Here is a 19,461-nt window from a genome sequence, read left to right on the forward strand (position 1 = left end):
GAATATGATGGGGAAATTATTTTTCAGAACAGATATGTTGCTTGATGGAACCGGTGATAAGATCTCTTTCTTGAAAAGTTTTTGAGCAGTAACTTCAGCTTTTGCAGTGTTGCTAATTCTCAACTGTCAGTATTCTGCCTGTGTTCTGTACAGCATTCTCCTGTTGACTACTGTCAGTGTTTGTAAGCTATTGCACTACGACCTGGTTATCTGCCATAGGACTTGCTAGCTTAAAATTAAACTTCTTGCTTGGGAAAAACTAGCATAGGGCAGTTTGGGCTGGTCATATTCATATTGCATTAATCAAAAATAAAAAGGGCCAAGTGATAAGATATCATATCTGATATCCCAAAGAAATTAAATTTGTAAGTGTGCTTTGATTTAGAGATCTCCAAATGAAAGCTAAAAAGTTCTGACATCCACAAAGGTCTTTATAAGCTGAGAACTATGTTTGCTATCAGGTTTTATATAATTTCTTAAAGAATCAGTTTGGAGTTGTAGCATTAGCTTGATTTGATTGATTGTATTACAACTACAAAACAATCCATTACTAGTTATGTTTGAAAGAATGAAGATAGAGGTCATGAATCAGAAAAAAATTTAGTTCCACTTTATAAAACTCTTAGGACAGTGATATTGACAAAGTTTAATAATGAACAGAAAGTAGGTCCATGTGATGACTGGTAAGTGATCAAAGCTCATCTAACTTACGTACTTTAATTCGTGTTTAATTTGCATTTGAGAGAGTAAGTTATAAGTTCATGGAAACCGCGTTCTGAAAGCTGCCCAGGGATTCTATTTTTAGTGCACTGGTACTTATGCTGTTTAGGAATGCCTGGAATGATACCAACCACAAAACAGCCCTGGTCCTCTGTGATGACAACCTGTCAATGGTATAATTTGTTGGGCAAAAGACGTAGGCCAATCCTCAAGTATTGTTTGAAACTTGATGATGATGATTGATTTGCGTTAGATGATTAAAATACAAATCATTCTCTAGTTTTCTTCATCAAATAACTGTTTCAGTAAGGCTCAGCTTTTCCAAATAAAATAATGTTCTTGTTTCAAAGAAGAAGGAGCTCTGGTGGCACAGCAGTTAAGTGCTCGGCTGCTAACTGAAAGGTTGATGGTGGTTTGAACCCACCCAGCGGCTTCAGGAGAGTTAAAACTTGGCAGTCTGCTTCTGTTCCTGTAAAGATTACAACCTAGGAAGCCCCCTGGACAGTTCTGCCCTATCACGTGAGGTGGCCATGAGCTAAAATCAACTGGGCTGCACCTAACAACAACAACAACATTTAACAGAAAAGAAAATCACAGAGACAAACGCAACCCTAGTTGTGCTTCTTTAGTTTAGTCTCTTGTCTTCAATTCTGTATCTCTGTACTATTTCAGCAAACAAATCTGACTTGAGTACAATTAGTAGGCACCATCTGTTTTGGCACTACATTTCTATTTTTGGAATATAATCCACCTTTTTTTTAAATGTCTTTTTCAGAAAATCTGTGAATTTGAACAAGTGGCCTTCCCAACATGTACCGACTATCTCAACTGATGTCAGCGCCAGTAGCAAGTAAATGCAGGAAGACTGTGATACGCAATTATCTTTTGAACGATTAGGCTCCTTTTAGCAAGTTCCTTACTTTGATTTTGCTGATACTCCTACCATTAACCATCTGCTAGTCACTTGTGCTTCTTAAATGCCAGCGTTCACTCTGGCAATGATTTTGACTTCATTTCTTTCCTTGAGAGAAACGTGGTATTTTTTCCTTTTAGTAGGGAGGAAAAAAAAAAAAACCTATTTTTTTTTTTAGATGCCTGTGCATAAATGTGAACGGAGATTGTTTATCAGCTACTATTAAGATGCAAAACTGTTTGTCTATAAAAAAATACTGAATGATTTTGATAGCTACTGCTACTTGCAAAATATAAGGGCGTTGTTAAAACGGTAGTGTTTTAAATGTCTTCCTTCCTCTTGTTATTTTCTCTCAAAACCCCACTTCTAACCCTCCCTTACACAGCCACGATTTCCTCCTTACAAATCAACCAGCCCAATCTGAAAGTCTAAATTCTTTCCTTTGTCTTGCATACTCATTTTCCGTAACGGAATCAAGTTGTACTGAGCCTGTCTATGAGGAGTATTGGCACTGTCACTGTGCATTATAAAATTCTACTTTAGAGTTTAAAATATTGAGTAACTGCAACCCTCCCTCACTGAAGTCTGTTGCCATTCTTTTAGTTAATTGGTGTGAACGAATGGTTCTTTTTCTTTGTATTTCCTAATTAGGAATACTCACTGGCTTCTTACACTGAAAAATCATTTATGTATAAAATTTTTTTTATGTTCCCGCCAATGTCTCTTACTCATTATTTTGCAATGAAAATGCCCAGAAATGTACTAATGAGGGAGAATCTGAGTATATGATTAAATTACTCAAATTACTGAGTCAGCTGAAATAACCAACACATTGTGTGATTTAGTTTGATTTCCTACAGCTTCGTACAAGTTTTTATCCTCACTGTCATGAACTCATTTTGATGCTAACGATTTATTATCACTTCATCCCACTCTAAAGAACATCTACAGGAGTGTTGTGTGAGACTAGAGACAGAAGACACATGCCCCTACATGATTTCTTGCTCCCACAGAGGCCTGGTGACAAGTTTTGTTAGTACTGATTCATTGGAGGTTGGCACCATTTAAGTCTTTCAGCTGAGTCTGGGACGTCAGCCTGGAACACCTTCTTTATATGTCTACAGTGTTTGTGTTCATGCACTTTGCTAAGCTGTGATACATTTCCACATCTCTGCCATTTGCTTATGCAGGATCCTCTGGGTCGGAGAGAGAACACGCTGGAGAGCTGTCTCCCATGTGCATTTTCCCAAGGTATCCCATTGGCTTTTCCTAGGAAAAGTCAACCAAATTCTCTGCCTGTGTGTCTTATTTGTTATAAGCCTGCTTTAAAAACATTATTGTTGGCTTTCATCCAGTTTTTTTAATAATTATATATTTTCAGTCCCATATACATTCAAAATGAATACTTGCATAACAATATTGAGTGTGTGTGTGTGCATGAGTGCAAGCGTGTGGCAGTATGAATTATTATTTGGTGAGTGGAGACATTACAGAATACTGCTATATGATTATTTCTTCTAAAATTGATATTCCTTTAAATATGTTTGCAAGAGCAATACGATTCTAAACTAAAGTATAAGGCAAATTGAATGTTCCACTAAAAAATAGAGCCTATCATTTTGTTCAAGTTTACTGTTTTGTGCAATGAAGTCTCTTTTCCTTCCCTTCCTTCCTTCTTCTACGGCTTGCACTACTCTTGGAAGCATCAGGTGATTTCCTCCCCCACTCCCCAGGCATTTAGGGAAATGTGCCAATAGTATAAGGGGATTGTGCATTGGTATTAGAACCTGCACCTAATTGTAAATTCTAGGCTTCCTGCTATTCCCAAATGAACCAGCTAAGGATGAACTGGCACAAAGTGAAGCGTCCATGTGTTAGCAGCAGATAGAATAGGATTCAAATCTCAGCTCTGCCACTTGCTAACTATATGAAATAGCCAAGTTATTTTCCCTTCTGTATTGCATGTCCCTTCTGGTTTTCCTGTTACACAGTGAGGCCAGTAAGACTTAGCTCTCAGGCAAGTTTGTGAAGAGTAAGGCGGAAAGCATTGGGCTAGGCCCATAGTAAGTTTTTAATAAATATTTATTTTAAGAGGCATTTCACTAACTTAAGTGCATGTATTAATTGTACACAGCTTTTAAATCGAAAAGAAAGTATCAGAAACTCAACAGAGCTTGAAGGAGATGTATAAAAGGAGGACAGATATTTTATAGTCATTGCGTGAATAATTATACACATTTTCTTTAAACCTCCAGGGGTGTCTGTCCCTTCACAGACAGGTTTTTATGCTGCCCTGTGAGGTGTAACCCTACCAATTCTTCAAGGTCTTGCTAGTAGCCTCACAAGAAAGAAAAGATTTTGTCTTTGGGCAGTTGAGCAGGTTGTTAGGGTTTGGTGTGGGGCTACATGATCCTAAACTTTATCAATAAAGGCATGGATTCTATAATGAGGGAGGTGACAGTCTCACTCTCATCTGTGCTGGGTAGATACACATACAGGATTGGGTTCTATGCTCATGTGAAACATTAAGGCTGCTTTAAAAATGGAAAAATACTCAGATGAATGCAATAAGACACATGATATTGAGGTGATCAAAACCACAACATGTCATATAAGATGCACTAAATGACCTGGAAGATTTTTAGGAGGGAGAAGAGATGACGCAGGGAGTACATGGGAACCCTCCAAAAAGCTAAATTGCTCTCAAATGGAAGACAGAATGCAAAGAAAGGAAAGGGAGGAAATGAGTATCAAGGTCACACTGTGGGCGAAGTGACTCAGTTCATCATGGCAGAGTCATCAATGGCAGAGTTGGGATTATGGATGGAGGGAGGGTTGATTCCAAATTCAGGGTCTTTCCCACCACACTCCAGTCCATACTTGTTCAGTAGAGGAGAGTGGCTTGGTAAGTGGTGAGGTCCCATCACTGAAGGTGTGCAAGCAGAGGCCAGACAACACTTGTCAGAAATACAGCAGGGGTATGCTCTCAATTTCATGCAATTAAGTGGAATAAATATCTATAGAAGTTCTTTGAAAACATCAAGGCAAAAAGCATGAGTGCCATTATTAGTGATATTGATTGATTGACGTGAAACTGCCCTGATAATTCAGACATAGTCAGAACTATATTTTCTAGAAAGATGTCCATACCTGTGAGGTGATTTCTTTCAGCAACTAGGATTGAATTTATCTACATCCTTTACATCTGTTAGGCACACAGCCCGTGCCCTTCAGAAACTTATAAAGTAATTATGAAGGCAGCCGTACATACGCACAAATCACAATGAGGTCTGTTGAGATGAGAGTTTAGGAGAAAAAAAAGTAATTTTTGTGGGAGGAGAGAGAAAAACAAGTAATTTTGTCTGAAGAAACAATATATTCCTGTCTACATTTTGGCTTTGTAACTATTTCCACCAAACCCCATCTCAAGAATTTAAAAATTTCCAGAATATCTCCATAATTGTGGTTGCTTTTCAACCATATGGGCACATGATTGGCTTTTAAACCTGACACATACAGATTCACCCAACTAAGTACAAGATAATGCTAGATGCTGAATCAGGGATGGGAATTGCGTAACCATTGGTGCAGCTGCCCTATGGAAAATTGCAAAGGCCAATAAAATAGCTCTGACAGTATACTCACCATATAACTCATATGTGGCTGGTAGATGCATTGTTATCATTCATTCCAGTGACAAGAATAAGGACTGGCATCAGTGAGCCCTTCAAGGAAAAGGAAATGAAATGGATTACAAGCTCCCCACAGCACATAAGACTGTTTTGCAATTTTCCACACAAGAAAACAAAATGATGTCAAGGTTGTAAGTTCATTATATGGTAAAGAAACTGAGTATCCATAGTGTTTCCATCAAAGTTTAAAACAGAAAGAAGCATTAAAGGTCCCATAGGTTCAGTACTCTGCCTGGTGAGGAGGTGAAGCTCAGAAGATTAAGAGTGACATTTTTAGGATGGTGAAAGTAACATTAAGTAGCCATGAATGCAAGAAGTTGTTTTCCTTAACAGTACTGGATAGAGACTTAAAAGACTTTCCTTTTTCCCTCTTTAGTTTTGCCTGTGATCTCCTGGATGGTGACAGTTCTTTTGAATGCTGTTCCATAGATCCTCTGACAGGTTCTCACATTGCCTGTCGTCGAAGCCCCAGACTCCTCTCCAATGGCTACTACATTTGGACAGAAGACAGCTTCTTCTGTGACAGAGATGGCAACATAACCCTGAGCCCATCCCAGACCAGTGTTATGTACAAGGAGAACTTAGTTAGGTAAGCGGGGGATATTACTGAAAGAATCTGACGTCTACTACATTAGTTATTCATTCCTTCCTTCCTTTGTTCATTCAATAATCTTGTATAAGGAACCCATCATTGCTCTTGACTTTGGAAAAAAAAAAAAAAAGGCTAGTAAGGGTCAAGGATAGCCTCCACATAAACAAACAAAAGTAATGAAATGGCATAGGTACTGAGATAAAAATCTGTGCAGGGAGCAGTGGAGAGAAAAGGAAGAAAGACCAACTTTACTTGAGAACTGATGGTGAACAAGAGATGATGATTACTGATTTGAGTCTTGAAAGATGTAGACCTCTACTTAAAATGCAAAGAGGAAGGAGGAATTTCAGAGGGAGGGAGCAAGCTTGGAGTTTTGAGAGATCCTCACGCAATTTGAAGAATGGCATGTAGTTTAGCAGGGATACAACTTAGAGTGGGGAAGAGTGCTCTATGAGAGAAACTCAGCCCAGAGAGAAGGATTGGTTGAAAGGAGTGGAATTCTTGACTAAGGAGCAGGCTTTAGTCTGTAGATAAAAAGAAGCCACTAACAAATGGCCACATTTGTTCTTAGGAAGATGACACTGATTACATTGTAGAGGATGGATTGCTAGGGATGTGGATGTGTGAGTAGAATGGAAGGGGCAAAACGTGGAGGTATGCTAGCAATTCCATTACTATGTATATATCCTAAAGAAGTGAGAGCCAGGACAAGAACAGGTATATGCATAATCATGTTCGTCACAGCACTATTTATAATAGTAAAAAGATGGAAACAACCTAGGCTCCCATTAACAGAAGAATAGATAACCAAACTATGGTACATATACACAATGGAATACTTTGCAACCCTAAAGAATAACATAGAATCTGCAAAACACCACATAACATGGATGAACTTGGAGGACATAATGCTGAGTGACGTCAGTACCAGAAGGACAAATATTGTATTAGTCTGCTATTGTGAAAAGTCAAGGAAAGGTTTATATATGGAAGGAAATTCTCTTTGATGGTTACCAGGGGTGGGATGGGAGGGGAGGGAACACTGCTAGATAGGTAGAGACAAGTATTGATTTGGATGAAGGGAAGGGTAATGTACCAAACGTGAGTGATCAACACAGTGGCATTAAGGAAGAGGAAGACATAGAGAGGTACATGGGAAATACAGACAAGAAAGATGAACCTTTTTGCACATACAGTACTGTGTTGTCAGTGATGGCAAATACTGATCTACAGGTGGATAGATGGGTGGACAGGTTGAACGATGAGGTATGTCTAGGCAGGGGGAGGGTATGCTCATGACCATGATAGGGTTGGCAGGCAATGTTTCTACAAGCATATTTGAATGTTCTGTAAGAATTTACAGGTATATAGTAGAGCTGAAGGGGCTCTGGTGGCATAGTGCCTAAGGCATTTGACTGCTAACCAGAAGGCTAGAGGTTCAAACCCACCAGCCACTCCTTGGAAGGAAGTTTGGGCAATCTACTTCCATAGTGATATGGCTTCAGAAACCCAAGGAGGGGCTGCTATGGGTCGGATCCAACTCTACAGCAGTGAGTTTGGTTTGGTTTGATTTAGTAAAGCTGAAGGGAGCTGTGGTGGCGCAGTGCCTAAAGCATTTGACTGATAACCAGAAGTCTGGCGGTTCAAACCCACCAGCCACTCCTTAGAAGGAAGATTGGGCAATCTACCTCTGTAGTGAAACAACCTCAGAAACCCAAGGAGGGGTTGCTCTGAGTTAGATCCAACTCGACAGCAGGGAGTTTGGTTTGGTTTAGTAGCGCTGACAAGGGACAAAGGTGTGGTGACTTCTTGACCACAGCCAACTACCTGGAGGGAGTGAGTAGTTGGACCTGTGGGCTTGGGACCAAGTGGCATAACATACTACACAAAAACATTGTTCCACATCCTACTTTGGTGAGTAGCGCTTGGGATCTTAAAAGCTTGCAGGCGGCCATCCAGATGCAACAATGGGTCTCTCCTCATCCCAGAGCAAAGAAGAATGAAGAAAACCAAAGATGCATGGAAAAAATTAGTCCAATGGACTGGTAGACCCTGCGATCCTCAGCCTATATGACCATGAGACTAGAAGAACTAGATGGTGCCCAGCTACCACTGTCAACCACTCAGAGGCAGATCTGTGTAGGAGATCCTCGACAGAGTGGGAGAACAATGTGGAACAAAACTCAAATTCATTAAAAAAAAAAAAAAAAAAGACCCAGCTTCATGGTCTGATAGAGCCTGGTGAAACTCCTGAGACTATGCCCCTAGCTGCCCTTCAGGTCTGGAATTGAACTCACTCTTGTGGCTTTCAGCTAAATAAAACACCAACATATGGGCTGAACGTTTACATCAGGTGCATATGCTCTTTGGAGAGATCAATCATGCGAGAACAGAAGGGCAGTGTATATACTCGGGGGAAGGAATACATGGGAGGGAAGGACACAGGGAAGAGGTAACTATGAGGAGAAACTAGGAAGAGAGCTCTTATGTTGTGGGAAATTACAGTCAGTGTAATATGAACTGCTGTGTGGAAAATGAAATTGTAAATTTTCACCCAAATCACAACAAAAATTAAAACAAAAAAAATGTAGACGAAAGAAAAAAAAAATGGAGGTACAGTATCCAGGAACTGAAAGAAAGCCGTAGCAGCAAAGAAAATAGTGGGAGGGGGTAAAGTGAATGTCTTGGTTCTCTAATGCTGCTGTATCAGACATACCACAAGTGGATGGCTTTAACAAACAGGAATTTATTCTCTTACAGTTTAGGAAGCTAGAAGTCCAAATCCAGAGTGCAACATCCAAATGTGCCACCTTTCTCAAAGATTCTCCTTATATACTTCCTGGAAGAAGGCCACACCCTGAAGGCAACTACTTAGCTGTTCACAGCTAAGTACAAGCATACAAGCGTACAAATACACTTGAAGAAACATTGTTTCCCAACCCTATCATTCAGCCTGAACATTCAGCCTGTCTACCCATGTACCCACCTGTAGATCAATGTTTACCATCACTGACAACACAGTTGTCATATGTGCAACACCATGGAGTTGATTACCAGTCTCATCATGGGGAATAACTACATTCAACTGTCCAGCCACTCAAAACCAGCCCAGCCAAGCTGACATACAACCTTAACTACCACAATGCAGATAAGGGATAGCGTATTTGATTGAATAGTGTCCTCTGGAAATGCATGGCTTTCCTAGAACCTGAGAATGTGATCTTTTTGGAAATGTTGTTATGTGCCATCGAGTCATACCCAACTCATAGCAACCCCTCCTTGGGTTTCTGAGACAGTATCACTATGGAGGTAGATTGTCCAAACTTCCTTCTGAGGAGTGACTGGTGGGTTTGAACTGTCAGCTTTCTGGTAGGCAGTCAAGTGCCTTAGGCCCTATGCTACCAGAGCTCCTTTTTTTGGAAATAGGGTCATATAATTACTTAAGATAAGCTCATACTAGAGTGGAGTGGGCCCTAAATCCAAGATAACTGGTGTCCCTATAGGAGGAGGAGAAGAGACACAAGCACACCCATGGAAACGTTGTTGTTGTTGTTATTGTAAGGTCACGATAAGGAAGGGAAGGGACACAGAAGGTAGAGCAAGGAAAGCTTTATTCTGCACCCCCAGGCAAAGTTCACGGGTCCCTGGTCCCTGAGAGGGGCCTGATCACCCCACCCGGGTGAAAGAAAAGGGTTTTTATAGTGTTGCTTTTCCTGTTCTTCAGTGGACAGGATTGAGAGCAGGGTATGTGTTACAGGAACGAATGAGGTTAAAGCACTCTATTGCATGGGGGCAGGAAGTAGAGCTGAAGCACTTCATTAACATAGTGGGCAGGAAATGGTTGGGGGCTTTCGTGAGTAAGAATCAGGTGCTGGGGTCTTTCATAAGTAAGGGTTACATGCTGGGGTTTGATATGGGCTCTAATCAGGCGCTTCCTTGCTTGACCAGTTCTTATAATTCCCCCTGGCTTAATCATTCACCCACTTGGCCAGCCATGTTTCTGCCTAACAGTTAGGTGCTGTTTAGTCGACCGACTCATAGCGACCCCTCCTTGGGTTTCCGAGGCAAGTATCATCATGGAAGTAGATTGCCCAAGATAGCTTCCTTCCGAGGAGTGGCTCATGTGTTTGAACCGCCAGCCTTCTGGTTAGCAGTCAAGTGCCTTAGGCCCCTATGCTACCAGAGCTCCCACTCATGGAAATAGCAGGCAAGAAATCAGATGTTACATTGCTCTGAGCAAAGCTGCTGCAAAAGACCTTTTTAAAGTGTTGAAGAGCAAAGATGTCACTTTGAAGACTAAGGTGTGACTAATCCAAACCAAGATCTTTTCAATAGCTTCATATGCATGTGAAAGGTGGACAATGAATAAGGAAGACAGAAAAAGAATTGGTGCCTTTGAATTGTGGTGTTGGTGATGAATACTGAAAGTACTGTGGACTACCAGAAGTTTGAACTGTCTTGGAAGAAGTGCAGCAGGAATGCTCCTTATAAGCAAGAATGGCCAGATTTCATCTCAACTAATTTGGTCATGTTATCAGACAGGACTGGTCCCTGGAGAAGGATGTCATGCTTGGTAATGTGGAGGGTCAGAGAAAAAGGGGAAGACCCTCAACAAGACAGATTGACACAGTGGCTGCAACAATGGGCTCAAGCAGAGCAAGGACTGTGAGGATGGTGCAGGACCGGGCGTGTTTCATTCTGTTGGACACAGGGTCGCTATGAGTCGGAATCAACTTGACCGCACCTAACAACAACAACAACAGCAACAAGAAAGATGTGTGGCATAGAATAAGCTCTATAGGAGTATGATCAGGAGTCCCTGAGTGGTGCACTTGAAATCAGATCAAACATACACAGATCCCTGCCCAGTACGCAGTCAGGCCAAAACAGTTTGCATACTGAGTGATTAAGAGGAGAGAAAATTATTTATTGCAAAGTGGCAATGCAAGGAGATGGGTCTTTACCCAAATCTGACTTCCCAAATCTAAATCTAATTAAAGTTTTTGTAAGCTTCAGGAGAGAGGGTTATGCATATTCATAAAAATTTCAGGAATTTGAGCATGATATTGTTGATGATTGGCTGAAATTTCCTTTGCCTTGGTTTAAAGGGACAGTCATTTCTTAATGCAGTATGCTTGCGCACCAGATAAGTCACACCGGCTTCCTGTCACCAGTTGATCCGGGCTTAGGCAGAGGGGAGAATGTCAGTTCCCAGGAACTTTGTTTCTCTCTGTCCCACTGCGCATGTCTGTGGGCCAAAGTTAATTTTCAAGTTGTCTTCTGAGACACATTAACGTGCTTATCACCTGTTTCTAGGGGAATAGCAGGAAAGAATGTGCAAATTGGCTTTTTGTTGTATTCAGTTCTTAAGGAACTGAGCTTATTGTGTTTATTTATTTATTTTATTGTGTTTATTCATCTGTCTCCAACTGGGTCCTATCTGTCTTACCAGGGTGGAGGAAATAGTTGAGCTTTCATCCTATTTAAGCTTTTAAGGAACTGAGTAATTTTCCAACCAGGAATACAGGTTGAACTTTGACGCCACTTGGTTTCACACTCATTGTTAACCTTAAAGTTGGTGGTTTAAATCCACTGAGAGGCACCTAGGAAGACAGGCCTGGAGATCTACTTCTGAAAAATAAGCCACTGAAAACCCAAAGGAGCACGGTGCTTATCTCACATATATGAGGTGCATGAATCAGAACTGACTCAAGGGCAACTGGTTTGAGTCTTTCGGTTTTAAGCATTAATTATATTTATAATATTCTTGTCTTTCTCTCATCCTAGAATGTGAGGTTTTTGTACACAAAGTTGTCATTAATCTCAGTATCCTATCCTTGACATTAAGCCCAGACCAGATAGGCAGTAGAAATTCTGGAAATATCTGTAGGATTAATGGAGTAAACAAATGAAATCAGCTCCGCGGACTTGGGCTGTAAAGCTGTGTTCTGTGTGTCAAATCATGTGTACTAAATTCTCTGTTTTGGACTTGAGGTCACTGATAATCAGTTTTCATCATATTCTTTTCATTTCTCTCCAGAATATTTAGGAAAAAAAAGAGGAGTCGCCGTTCCCTTTCTTCTCTCTTCCATCTCAGTGCCTCTAAATCCTGGCTCCATGGAAATATCTTTGGTGATGCTGACCCTCCCCCAAGTGAAGACATCTGGTTGGAGGGGCTCAGAAGGCTGGATTCTTACCACTGCGATGAATACAGTGAGTTAGAATCCCCTAATGGCTAGGGGCAACCATCTGTTCCCAGACCAATGTAAAATCCAGAGAAGCTAGTAATTTTGATAGAGAGAATGGGGCACGTTTTGAAAATTTACCTAATGATGTTTTCACACTAAGGCGTTCTGGTGTTACAGTGCCTAAGGCATCTGACAGCTTGGCAGAAGGTTGGTGGTTCAAACCCACCAGCTGCTCTGTGGACAGAAGATGAGGCAATCTACTTCCATAAAGCTTTACTGTCTCGGAAACCCAATGGGGGTCACTATGAGTCAGAAATGACCCAATAGCGGTGCGTTTGGGTTTTTTTTTCCCTCGTCTTCACACTACTTACATGATCCATGTGCATTTGTGTCCTTGTCACGCACAATAGACTAAATGTGGAAATTATTAAAGTGATATTGTTATTAGGTGCATCTAATCTGCTCTGACTCATAGGGACCTGTTTACAGCAGAGTGAATCACTGCCTGGCCCTGCCATACTTGAACAATCCTTGCTATACTTGAACCCACTGTTGCAGCCACTGTGTCAATCCATCTTCTTGAGGATCTTCCTCTTTTTTGCTGACCCTTTGCTTTCCCGAGCATGATAGCTTTCTCCAGGGACTGACCCCTCCTGAGAATATGACCAAAGTACGTGAGAAAGTCTTGCCATCCTCTCTTCTAAGGCACATTCCAGCTATATTTCTTCCAAGACAGATTTGTTCATTCTTCTGGCAGTCCAAGGTATATTCAGTATTCTTCACCAACACCGTAATTCAAATGCATCAATTCTTCAATCTTCTTTATTCGTTGTCCAGCTTTCACATGCACATGAGGTGATTCAAAAGACCATGGCTTGGGTCAGGCACACTTTAGTCTTCAAAGTGACATCTTTGCTCTTTAACACTTTAAAGAGATCTTTTGGAGCAGATTTGCCCAATGCAATATGTCATTTGATTTCTTGATGGCTGTTTCCATGGACGTTGATTGTGGATCCAAATGAAATGAAATCATTGATGACTTCCATCTTTTCTCCACTTATCATGATAAATTAATACCTGGAAAACAGTTGCACATCTCCAATGCATCTTGTCTGTATGGGATATGGGTAGAGAAAGGATACCAAAGTCAGGTTGAGAAGACCCATATTCAAGACCCAGTTCTAGCATAGTTTATTGGTTACTAGGCCTTGAAATGGAAGCTCTGGTGCCGTAATGCCTTAGGCATTTGACTGCTAACCAGAACACTGGAGGTTCAAACACACCAGCCACTCCTCAGAAGGAAGATTGGGCAATCTATGTCTGTAGAGATTAAAAACTCAACATCTCACTGCCATCGAGTTGATTTGACTCATAGCGACCCCTCCTTGCATTTCCAAGGCACTATCACTATGGAAGTAGGTTGCCCAAACTTCCCACCTTGGAAACCCAAGGAGGGATCATTATGAGTAGGATTAACTCAATGGCAGTGAGTTTGGTTTAGTTTGGCGGACTTGAAATATGGAGATCTGGTGGGTCAGTGTCTAAAGCACTTGGCTGCTAACCAGAGGGTTGGTGGTTCAAACCCATCCACCACTCTGCAGAAGAAAGATGGGGCAATCTATTTCCATAAAGATCTATCGCCTTGGAAACCCAATGGTGTCACTATGAGTCAGAATCGACTCCCTGGCAGTGGGGTTTGGGTTTTTTTTATTTTTGGTTTAGGCTTTGAAATATGCCTTACTTTCATGATCCCACTTAATCTTTAAGATATGCATATCTGGTTTTGAAATAAGGAAAATAATATTTAGCAAAGCTAAATAAATAATAATAAATAAATAATAACTTCTCCCACATGCCCAAATTGGAACTTGAATGCAAGTCTCAAGCACAGGGCCCTTCTGAGCTTTAAGATTCACTAACACTTGTTGTGTTGTTGTTGTTATATGCCGTTGAGTCAGACCTGACTCATAGCAACCCTTCCTTGAGTTTCCGAGGCGGTATCACTATGGAAGTAGATTGCCCAACCTTCCTTCCGAGGAGTGGCTGGTGGGTTTGAACCACCAGCCTTCTGGTTAACAGTCAAGTGCCTTAGGCACTATGCTACCAGAGCCCCCTAACACTTATGACTCTTGCTCTTTCTTGTTATAATGAAGTGAGACCAATCTTAGAGCTCTCTGCTACAACAGTGAAGAACCAATTGCTGCTATGTCAATAGTGACTCATGGCAACCCCATGTGCATCAGAATAGAGCTGAGCTCAGTAGGGTTTCCAATGGCTGATTTTTCAAAAGTAGATTGCCAGCCCTTTGTTCCAAGATCCTCTGGGTGGACTGAAAAATCTCTGACATTTTGGTTAGGAGCCAAACACACTAACCATTTGCACACCTAAGGACTCGTGTATTTGGCACAAATTAAGTACAGTCTCATTTTCATTATATATATTTATTAGAGTTTCTTTCTAGGGCATTTAAGCTATTGATGCAACATTTTCTTTAAAGGAAAAGTCTAATTTGAGATCCTTTGAAGAAGACACTAAGTGGCTAAGAGCAAGTGGTGTTAGGACATGGAAAAAATCAGGGGTAGTTGATTGACCAAATTTGGGGAATCATTGTTCTAAAGAACAGTGTTTTGCATATTTGGAAATTAGTATCCAATTTTCCCATAGTTTCCTCTTCAAAATAGGTCCCAACACATTTCATGCTGTTAGACCACCGTAGTACTGCACAAGCATGGGGGATCCTGTTAAAATTCTCATGGCTTCCAAATATCTTCTAAATAGAACAGATCAAACCACTCCTCCAAAACCAGTCATTACTCAACCAGGCACACAGCCATTTGAAATATCATATCCCTGCTGTCAACTATCATCAAACCTTCCCCCAGCCTTCCTATTTCCCAGATTTACATGAGTCCCTTTTTACCAGCAATTTATTTTTCTCTGGAAATATTGCCTAGCCAGAAAACTCGAGAAGAATTAAAAATTAAATTGTTTTGCTGTTTTCTCCCTGTGCAATGGATGCAATCAAGACTTAATTCCCTGATCTTCTCTTGCTTCATTTTCAAGCTAAAAAGCATCTTTTTCTTGCCTATTTTGTTTGTCCCCAGCTCACCCCCTCCACAGCTGTGCAGAGACACCTCTGCCCATTAGTGGCAATTCATTCTTCAGCCATCAGGGTTAGCAGCTCCTCAACCCCCATACTGCAATTCGGGATGCGTTTCCAGAGCCTTCAACTCATACTGGAAAGGTTATGTCTTCCCTTTGTGCAAGGAGGACCGAATGAATAGGATGTCCAGCTCTGCTTCTGCCACCTAGGAGAAGCGAGATGGCTTCAGGAGAGCCACGCAAGCTGGAGGTTCACTGTCTTCTCTAGAGCTAACACTGCTCCCATAAATAGCTTGGACAGCAACATCTGTGTGTGGCTTTGCACTTTCCTCTATGTTGTTGTTGTTGTGGTTATGTGCCGTGGAGTCGGACCCGACTCATAGTGACCCCTCCTTGGGTTTCCGAGGTGGTATCACTATGGAAGTAGATTGCCCAATAGCAAACGTTAACACCCATTCTACATATAGAAGTGCTGTGCTTGAAAGACTCCGAATGATCTTTCTTAAATAGAAGTAAGCATTTGGAGTTCCTGGGTGGGGCAAAAGGTTAACACACTTGGCTCCTCACTGAAAGGTTGGAGGTTGGAGTCCCCCCAGAGGTGCTTTGGGAGAAAGGCATGGTGATTGACTTGTGAAAAATCAGCCCTTGAAAACCCACGGAGCACAGTTCTGCTCGGACACATGCGGGGTCCCCATGAGTTGGAGTTGACTCTATGGCAACTAGTTTTAAACTAAATCTAATTTAAATGGATTTAAATTCTAGAAACAGAATAAAATCAGTATCTTCAAATATCATCCTACTAGGGCTATTCGCTGGAATGTTTTATGAATTATTGTCCTCCTACGTGTTGCTAAGGTTGAAGAAAAACATCAGATGTCAGTTAGGAAAAGTGTGAACTGAGGGCAAATCGTGTCTTTGCAAAGTTGAAAAAAATCTTGATCATTTTCTTAATGCTAAAATTTTTCTGGTTCTCTGTTTAATGCCATCTCTTCTTTTAGAAGATTCTGTGTGAAATTTCTAGCATTCCACAGAAAAACTTTGATTTCATCCACTTCTGTGGCAGGGCTCTATGTTCAACAGGAAGCCCTTGGGGAACAGCACATGGGTATTTTGATAGTTGTCCATCTCGTCCACATCTTCCTAGAGCTCAGACCAGGGCCACTCATGACTGCACAAGGAGCCAAGAAGGTCCCGGCTCTGTCTCACTTCCATGTTAATGTGGTCATCCAGCCTCCTCTTTGGCTCCAGGACCTCCTGGGCAGTGTTTCACCCCTTCCTGTTTCCTTTCTCCATGGCAACCAGCAGAGATGCTTCCATAGACTGCTCTGTGGAGTGGCTGAAAGCTGTGGGTGGGATGGTGGAAGGGAAGCTGCAGAGTTGGCAGGGATTCCCCCATCCCAGAGCACCAGCTCTTTGGGTAAGAATCCAGGCTGAGTAGGAGGTCACTTGGCCACAGGTGAGCCAGCCCAGCAGCCTGGGCAAGGAGGCCATACTCCTGGCTTGAAGCCTCTAGCTCAGGTTGGCATTTGCCTCCACAGGGGGGAAGGATTGACCATTATCCCTCTGGTTATTTTACCTCTAATATAATAATATATTAATATAATAATATAATGGGCCCAGGTTACATTTTGGGAATAGCAACTTCACGTTTCATCTTCCCTCCTTTCCTACTCCAGCCAAACTCTCCTTTTATGAACATATCTTAGGGAATGCTAACAATTAGGTGCTAATTGTTGGTGAGCTGGACAAGTGAGGTGGCCTTGTCCTAGGGGAGCTTATCTCTAATGAAGGAGCTGATATTAAACAGGGAAAGACTCAATCACACATCACAAAGTGTGAGTTATGTAACAGCTACTGAAGATGAATTATGATCTGGTTGCTGAAGGGAGAGAGCCGTGTGTTTTGGCAAAAGTAAGACCAACCAGGAAAATACAGGCAGATCTTCCCCACTTGCGCACAGTCATCAGGGTTGTTACAAAAGCGCCAATGAACAAGACACCTTAAACATTTAAGGTCTGGTCTCTCTCGCACAGAGTTTCTCAGTCTTGTCACTATTACACCTTAGATAAGTCTTTGTTGCAAGAGTCCTGTACATTACAGACCGTTAGCAACATTCCCTCCTCTACTCAATACGTGCTAGGATCACCCGTTCTTCTTGAGTTGTGAGAACCAAAATTCTCTACCATATTGCCAGCTGTCCCCTGGAAGGCAAAAATCACCCACCCAACTCCCTGTTAAGAAGCACTGCTCTCTGAAGGCCCCTAGGGTTCCCACCCTTAAGGATCTCTTGGAGTTCTACAGTCACAGCTCCTGGGATGGGGGATGACAAATCTCGCAAATCTTCCACTGCTCAACACATAATCTTGCAACACACAGATCTTATCTTTAATGAGATACGCTTGTGCTCAAATTCCTTAATGGCTCCAAACGGCCCACAGAACAAATCTTAGCTTGCAAACGTGACCCATGAGGCCCTTCATGATTTGACACCTGCTTATCAATGCAGACCTAATGGGCGTGGCTGCTAACTGAAAGGTTGCAGGTTTGAGTCCACCCAGGGGTGCCTCAGAAGAAAGGTCTGGCAATCTGCTTCTAACACTTCAACCAGTGGCAATCTATGGAGCACAGGTCTACGCTGACAGACACAGGGTCACATAAATCGGAATCAACTGTATGGCAAGTGGTAACAATGCAGCCAGACTCATCGCCCAAGACTCAGCACACTCATACATTCCCATCTAGCCACGCAGGAGGACTTGTTATTCTAGGAACCCAGCTGTGTTCTCACAGTCTGTGTCTTCTCTTGCTCACTCACTTGCTAGCTCTCTCTCCTCTCTCCCTGGACTGCTGTCTTCCTGCTTGTCTCTCTGGAAGAACTCCCACTCGTCCTTCAAGCTTGCACTTGTTGTCAGGTGCCGTCAGTTGGTTTCCAATTCTTAGCGACACCATGCACAACAGAACAACATGCTGCCCGGCCCTGCATCATCCTTAGTCATCGCTGTGCTTGAGCCCATTGTTGCAGCACTCAAGTATTGTCAAATAAAGATAGTGTACATGTAGACTCCAAAATCACTCATAAAAACCTCGAAGGAGACATACCTCCACCACGGCTATGCCACCTGAGATCCACCTCCTTGCCTTCTCCATAAACTAGAGGACAGCTTTCTTTTCTAGGCTCCCTTTTCCTTGAGAGAGGGACTCTTCATGAGCCCCTGCTGTATACAGGTATTCAGTTCCAGTTCTCTGCCTCTCTTGGGATCAAAGCCTTTGTCTGTCCCTATAGAGCCATTTAGAGGCCACAGCCCTTTGGGTACTAGGACTTCCAAGTATCTCTCCTTACTTCTCAGGGCAGCTCTAGACACAGCTCCTATTCAGAATTCTGAGTTTCCTTGGATTGGCCTCCCTTTCTTTTGAGCTCAAATATGCATTTAAAAAGATGTTTCTGGAAATGTACAGTCTTTTAAACAGTGGCCTAGGAAACACCCAAACACCATGGCGAGACTTCTGGCTGCCCTCGGAGTGGCTTTACCTCCAAGTCAGTGAGCCCTAAGTAGACTCATATTCTTACCTAAGGCGACTGCAGTAAAGTTAACCCCATGCATATGCACATATAAATATGTAAATACACACATACACATATATTCATATGCACACATATACTCATATGCACACACATATATACACACACACATACATCCACAAATATACATGTATACATGCATAAATACACAATAAAACACATGCACACATTGTTGTCGTTAGGAGCCATCGAGTCGCTTTCTATTCACAGCGACCTAAGGTGCACCAGAACGAAGCACTGCCTGGTTGTGTGCCATCCTCACAATCCTTGCTATGCTTGGGCCCAATGTCACAGCCACTGCGTCAATCCATCTTATTGAGGGCCTTCCCCTTTATGCTGACTTTCCACTTTACCAAGCATGATATCATTCTCGGGGGAGTGGTCCCTCCTGACCACGTGACCAAAGTAGAAGAGATGAAGTCAGGCCATTCTATCTTCTAAGGAGCATTCTGGCTGTACTTCTTCCCAGAGAAGTTTGTTCATTCTTTTCGTAATGCATGATATATTCAATATTCTCTGCCAACACCACAATTCAAAAGCATCAATTCTGCTTTGGTCTTCCTTATTCATTGTCCAGGATTTGCATACATATGAGATAGTCGACCCAAGGCTTGGGTTAGGTGCACGTTAGTTTTCAAAATGATATCTTTGCTCTTTATCATTTTTTTTTTTAA

At 41.9% G+C, this 19,461-nt stretch overlaps 1 protein-coding gene across 1 annotated transcript in view; it reads left to right on the plus strand.

Annotated features, from left to right (window-relative positions):
* The first annotated feature begins 1,530 nt into the window (after positions 1 to 1,530).
* TMEM71 (transmembrane protein 71) overlaps positions 1,531 to 19,461 on the plus strand; it is a 33,603-nt gene continuing 15,672 nt past the window's right edge. Inside the window, 4 exon segments of the mRNA XM_042780909.1 lie at positions 1,531 to 1,570; positions 2,824 to 2,884; positions 5,702 to 5,914; positions 11,958 to 12,130. Coding sequence (XP_042636843.1) covers positions 1,531 to 1,570; positions 2,824 to 2,884; positions 5,702 to 5,914; positions 11,958 to 12,130 — 487 coding nt within the window.

Source organism: Orycteropus afer, unplaced genomic scaffold (assembly GCF_000298275.1).
Source record: "Orycteropus afer afer isolate SDZICR_OR568_19922 unplaced genomic scaffold, OryAfe1.0 scaffold00069, whole genome shotgun sequence".
Classification (NCBI taxonomy): domain Eukaryota; kingdom Metazoa; phylum Chordata; class Mammalia; order Tubulidentata; family Orycteropodidae; genus Orycteropus; species Orycteropus afer.